A 6,142-nucleotide genomic window follows, 5' to 3' on the forward strand; every position below is an offset into this window, starting at 1 on the left:
CACACAAAAGCTCAAATATTCACTTACCAAGCATGCCTCCTGCCGTGCCCTGCTCAAGCACGCCACTGCCATAATTCTTGCTGTTCCGTGATTTCAAATTTATCGACTCTATCTCTCTCTCTTGTCACTAGCCCCATCCTATCTGCTCTCGTGACTCAGATTTGTGGCCCACGCAGTGATTCTCAACCCCCAGCGCACACTAGAAGTACTTGAGTAGCTTTAAAAAATGCCAGCGCCGCAGCCCCATCCTAGGCCTATTAAATCACCGTGTTTGAGACCCCACGGGTGGTTCCAATGTGTAGCTGCAATTGAGAGTCACTTTTCTATCATTATAATCACTCTGCTGCAAATACCACAAATCCCCTTGCCTCTCCATCCCCTCGTTTAAACCTACCTGCCACCCTCCAATCCAGGGTGAACGCACACATCTGCCCCAGCTTCTGCTTCTAAACAGAATTTTGCACCCAGGTTTTTTTCCTGTCTTAAATTCATGATCATAAACTCCAAATTGGCTTTTGAGTGGCCTTAACATTTCTGCGGTAAGTTCTGATTCCCGGTTTCTGAACCCCACTTCATTTACGTGAGATGACCTTGTCTGACAGGTGTCATCAGACGAGAAACCCCTCAGTAAATTAACTCCATCTTCTCCTTCTTCCAACCTGGCATAATCTGGAAGCCAACACTCAGGAATGAACACCCTTTAAGGGAAATAAAGCAGCCAATCTAGTTCTGAGTCTTATGGAGCTAGCAGCCCATGCAAGAAAAGCAGGAGTGAGACGGTGACTTAGAGCCAGGCATGGTAGCACACACCTCTAATCCCAGTGTAGGCTGGAAACCAGCCTCAGCAAGTAGTGAGACTCTCATCAACCTAGTGAGACCCTGTTTCAAAATAAGAATAAAATACGGCTAGGGGTGTAGCTCTAAGGTAGAATGTTCCTGGGTTTAATAGTCAGTACCATGGGAAAAAAAAAAAAAAGTGACTTAGTCTTAAGGCTGTGGGAGCAAGCAAACACCCTAGCGGACAAGGCTGGGAAAGGCAGCTCAGCCTCCTGAGGTCGTGTGGTCAGCAGAAATGCCAGCTAACGCCCGACAGAGCGGGATCCACACGGCCTGGAAGTAACGTCACTGAAGTAACCCACCGTTGTCTTTATCTCATGAGCCTGGTACAAAGCTCGGCCTGCGGTGGAGAGTTAAGATGCTAATGAGACATGTGGTCTGTGAAGAAACACGACAGAGAAGCCCACTCAACCCACCTCGCCCTGTGATGACACCGGCCCAAGCTCCTGCTGGCTCCGCAGACGCTGCAAAAGCTTGTCCCCTTGTGCTCCGCGTGGCCAGCCTGGCAGGCTCACTGTCAGAGCTGCGAAAGCTCGTCCCCTTGTGCTCCGCGTGGCCAGCCTGGCAGGCTCACTGTCAGAGCTGCGGCTCCCCTGGCTCAAGCAGAAGCACCTAATAGAGTCTGTGCTTAAATGCTTTATGGGCCTGGCATTCATTCTTATATCTTTGGTACACGAACCAGAGTATGGTAACATCCCCACCCCCAGAAAGAGCCCTTTCTACTCTGGCCCTGGCCGCTCTTGCCTTTTCAAGGACTTGAGCCCTCACATCATCCCATCTTTGTTAAAACATCAAATTTCTAGAAATCAACCTAGAAGCATGGCCTCGTGTCTCACATCTTAGCTCTCCTGCTTCGAACTCACACGTTCCCTAGATACTGTGTTGGGGATTGAACCCAGGGGCATTCTACCTCCAAGCTCCACTTCCAGCTCTATTTTATTTTATCTTATTTTATTTATTTTATATTTTGGTGGAGTGCTATAAATGTCTATATCTAATTTGGTGAGTGGCTACATAGTACATATGTAAAAACACATATATAAAATCACACTGAGGTGTACACTTGAGATTTGTGCACTTGACATTTGTGCTGTTATTATAACAAATATATACATGCATTACAAATAGTAAATTGTTTTAATTGTTTTATATAATTTTACGTCTTGCAAGGAAGATAAGAGAAGAAAGCAAGTATATATTTATATTTTATTTCTCATAGTTCTGGAAGCCAAGAAGTCCAAGATGAGAGAGCCGTCGGGTTCTGCTGTCTCGTAGGGCTTTTGTCTCTGCGTCTACTGTAGCGAAGGCAGGGTAGAGCAGAGGAGTGAGCTAGTTCCCTGGAGCCCCTACATAATGGCACTGATCTAGCCCCAAGGTCGCAGTGTGGGGGTCCAGTTAACTTCTAAAGCCCCCACGTCTTAATATTATTGCTTCGGAGATTAAGTGCTCACTGTCTGTATTTTGGAAGAACACATGCATCCAAACCATAATATTTTCCCTAGCAATTCAGTCCTCATAAATGGGATTAGCACTCTTATAAAAGAGGTACAAGAGACCTGTCCGACCCTTCTGCCACGTGAGCACATAGCAAGAGGCAACATCCTAGAAGCCGAGAATGGTCCTCACCAGTCACCAGCTCCACCAGAGCCTGGATCCTGGACTTGCCAGCCTACAGGACTGTGGTGAAATGCATTTCTCTTCTTTATAAATTATCCAGTATTAGGTGTTGTATCACAGAAACTAAGACATCTCCTCTTTCTGGTCCCCTTTTAAATTCAATCTCTACTCTGCAATAGGACCGATCCACCTAAATTTGCCCACACAACTCACCTTCTAAAGCACACTTCAAATCCCTAAGGTAGCGCAGGACACCCGCATCCAGCCCTGCGCACCTCTGTCTTCCCCTCTCGCCGCACACCCACGTCTCGCCTTCCTGGCGCGGCTGCTCCTTACGCCCAATCGCTCTTTCTCATTACGTAAGCCTTTCCTCCCTCCTGTCTTAATTTGTTTTGGATGCCATAACAAAATACCAAAACACTGCGTGGCTTAAACATCAGACATCTGTTACCATGTGGTTTTAGAGGCTGAAGAGATCCGGATGTCAGGACGACTGGGTCCTAGCCGGGGCTCTGTTCTCGGCTTACAAGTCAGCTTCTCCCTGGTGGAGAAGAGCACTCTGTCTGCTGTCTCCACTAACAAGGACTCTAATCCCATCATGAGGACCCCATCCTCGTGACCTCATCTGAACCTAACTACTCCCAAAGGCCCCATCTCCAGATGCCAGCACGCTGGGACGTCAGGAAGCAGCCCACAGCACCTCCTCTACTTGGCTAAGTCTTACCTCTTATTTTAATTCAGGTCAGGCACCACCACCACCTCCTGCTAAGGTGACAAAACTTGCTTCAATAGTATCTTGTGCTTACCTTTTGTTTTTATTGCACTTGTATCTCTATTTTGTAATTCTGTTTTTGGTCTGTTTTCCCAAGACTATGAGTTCCTTAAAGGTTAGGACTTTATCTCATTCAACCCAGCACAGCTCCTGGCACATGGCAGACACGCGACAATGCTTTTTTTAAATTAATGTAAGTAAAACAATTGCCCTCCTTGATTAAATAAAATCTGGGACCTTCATGGTTGACATTGGCACAACCCAATCAGGGCGCTCTGCTGGTACTGCAGGGCCCGAAGCACACCCGGAACGTTGCCTAGTAACCCTCCCGCGAGGAGGGGGAGAAAGGCAGCTGCTGGCTGCTCAGCATCCAATCGGGACCCCGCATTCGGGAGCCAATAGCAGCTTCGAGAGCGCCTCACCGAGGCGGGACTACACCTCCCGAGATGCCCCGCGGTCTCCAGGAGGAGGCTGCCGTAAAGCAGCTCGCCCGCACGACGCTAGTCCCCGCCCAGCGCCACTCGGCGGGGCTCTAGCGCCACCGCCCCCTCGACGTGACAGCCGAAGTTCCCCGCCACGCTCCGGCCCGCGGGGCGCCCTTCTCCTCTGGGAGCCCTGGTCCCCAAGTGGGTCAGGCCAGGCTGCGGGGGGAGGGGGCGGCCTGGAGGCAGCGGCGGGGTCCGCACGGGCCACGAGAGCGGGGCCATGGAGCCCGGGGAGTCGGGGAAGGTAGGACTGGAAGGGCCCGGGGGCGCCCGCTCCTCTCCGGGATCCCGACCGGGCTCCGGCGGGCGGGCGAAGATGAGCCGATGAGCCAGCCCTGCAGGGAGCGCTCGCCCGCCCGCGCTTTCTCTTGGAGGGAAAAGATCCCTCCGGGGCTGGCATCCTCCGGCGCCCTTCCCGGCCCGCGGCTGTCCAGCCGCCCTCCCGCAAGTGCGCTCTGCTGATGCCGGGTTGGGGGACCCGCCGAGTGCAGCGGTGCCAAGGCGCTCCCTGTGCCCGGTCGCCGTCGTTGGCGCTTTGAAGAGGCCCAGCCTGCTTTAAGGCTTTGGGGTTGGGTGGGGCGCCAGTGGCGCCAAAGGGTGAGGGTCGCAAGGCGGGTGAGGGCCTGGCCCTGCCTGCGTCCTCCTTCCCGAGAAAGGGCCGAGAAGAGAGCGAGCCTCTGGTGTAGTTCTTGACCACTTCTTTTTCTGGGTTATGTACCTCCTAGAGGCATCGTCCACTAATTTGCTTCGGGCTTTGGGCCAGAGGAGGCTTTGAGTTGGAAGATAAAAGCGGAAAGAAAATGCTTGGGAATAGTTAGGATGGTTTGACCGGAGCCTGCTACAGGCCAACGCACACGCCTGCGGTCCCAGTACTTGGGCGGCTGAGCAGGAGGGTCACAGGTTTGAGGCCAACCTCAGCAGCTTGGCGAGACGCTTAGCAATTATGAGACCCTGTTTAAAAAAAAAAAAAATCAGGCTGGGGTTGTAGCTCCGAAGTAGAATGTCCCTGGATTCAATCCCCCACAACCACCACCAAAAAAGATGGTTTGACCGGATTGCTAGAGTTCCAAGAATCCCGGCATGATTGTAGACACACTCGCTGGGGGGCAGTGGCGGCGTCTTGGGATTAAGAGCTTTCTAGATCTTTGCAGCCAGTTCCTTTGGGGATGGGCAGGCAGTGCTGGGCATTGAACCCAACACTTCGTGCATGGTAGGCAAGCATGACCTACCACTAAGCTACACCTGGGCCTTCAGACAGTTCTTGAGGATGATTCTTTGGCACAGAGGGAATTCTCGGTGCCAAATTCTCACCAAACATTTTCATGTGCTTATTGAGTCTCCTTTTTTTTTTTTTTAATTTAATGCCACTCAATAAATATTTGTGCTCAGATTGGTATTGAGTAAAATAGTTAAAGTACAAGAATAAAATAGAAAGGGAGCCCTACTTTATTCCTCACTCACTTCAGTAACTTGGGAAGGTCCCACCCACACTAGAGAAAAAGGCTAAGGAGGGAATTCTGGTGTTTTTCTTGGGCGGCCTGGGAAGGCCTCTGACTTACAAAAGCCGCTATTTCTTTCGTAAGTACCTCTTCCAGCCTCCCTCCCCTCCACAAGCTACAGTAATGAATTTTCCAGACTCAGCAAACTACAGGGGCCCTGGGCCAAGACAATCAAACTCAAAAGACCTAAAAAAAAAAGTTTGAAAGCCAACCCTGTGCTAGTCTTATATTTAGCACTATTTTGTATGGAAAATACAAAAAAAAAAAAATAAAGGAAGTGGCCCTCACCCTTAGGTAACATCTAACAGATTAGTTTAGATTGAACCTGAATTTGGATGAGGAGGAAGAAAATTTGAGGGGAAGAAGGGTTATAAAAATATCAGCAAGTGGGGCATTGTGGTACGTGCCTGAGCACTCGGGAAGCTGACACCAGAGTTTGAGAGCAGCCTGGGCAACACAGAGAGACTGTCTCAAAAGAGAAAAGGATGAAAATGACATGGAGATGGTAGCTAGTGAGTTGAGGCTGATTTCCAAGCCCTTCTGTGCAGTGTTAGGCTTTCTTAGCCTTTAGCAGGAAGAGAGCAATGCAAACATGTTTGAGGTGGAGCCGAAATTTGATTTGATTTAACCTCTAGTTGAAAGCCCTAGCAATTGCAAATCTCATTCCTCCGATCTTCTTTCCTTCCTTCCTTTCTTTTTATTTTTTAAGAACATCAGCCAAAAATGAAATGGAGTGGTTGAAAAACCAACTGGCAGTAGAAGGAGGCCTGAGTAAAATATGAGTCTTGGGAGCGTAACTTCGGGAGTCAAGGAGCCTTGGAGGCGGTGCCTTGGAGTATTACTAGGTTCTTCCTTAGAGCTGTTCCGTGATGCCTGTTAACTAACAGCAGTCTCAGGCCATTTGGGTTGCTTGTGGGATATCTTGCCTAACA

The 6,142-nt window shown here is 49.9% G+C and overlaps 1 protein-coding gene across 1 annotated transcript in view; it reads left to right on the forward strand.

The window, feature by feature from the left end:
* The window catches only part of LOC308266905 (SCO-spondin-like), a gene marked incomplete at both ends in the record, with an annotated part of 61,676 nt that extends 58,603 nt beyond the window's left edge, over window positions 1-3,073 (forward strand). The window contains 2 exons of the mRNA XM_080701284.1: window positions 2,696-2,813; window positions 2,919-3,073. Of these exons, the coding sequence (XP_080557410.1) occupies window positions 2,696-2,813; window positions 2,919-3,073 (273 nt within the window). The remainder of the gene's footprint in view (window positions 1-2,695; window positions 2,814-2,918) is intronic.
* Window positions 3,074-6,142: the final 3,069 nt, after the last annotated feature.

The sequence above is a fragment of the Muscardinus avellanarius genome (genome assembly GCF_963383645.1).
Source record: "Muscardinus avellanarius genome assembly, chromosome: 9".
NCBI lineage: Eukaryota > Metazoa > Chordata > Mammalia > Rodentia > Gliridae > Muscardinus > Muscardinus avellanarius.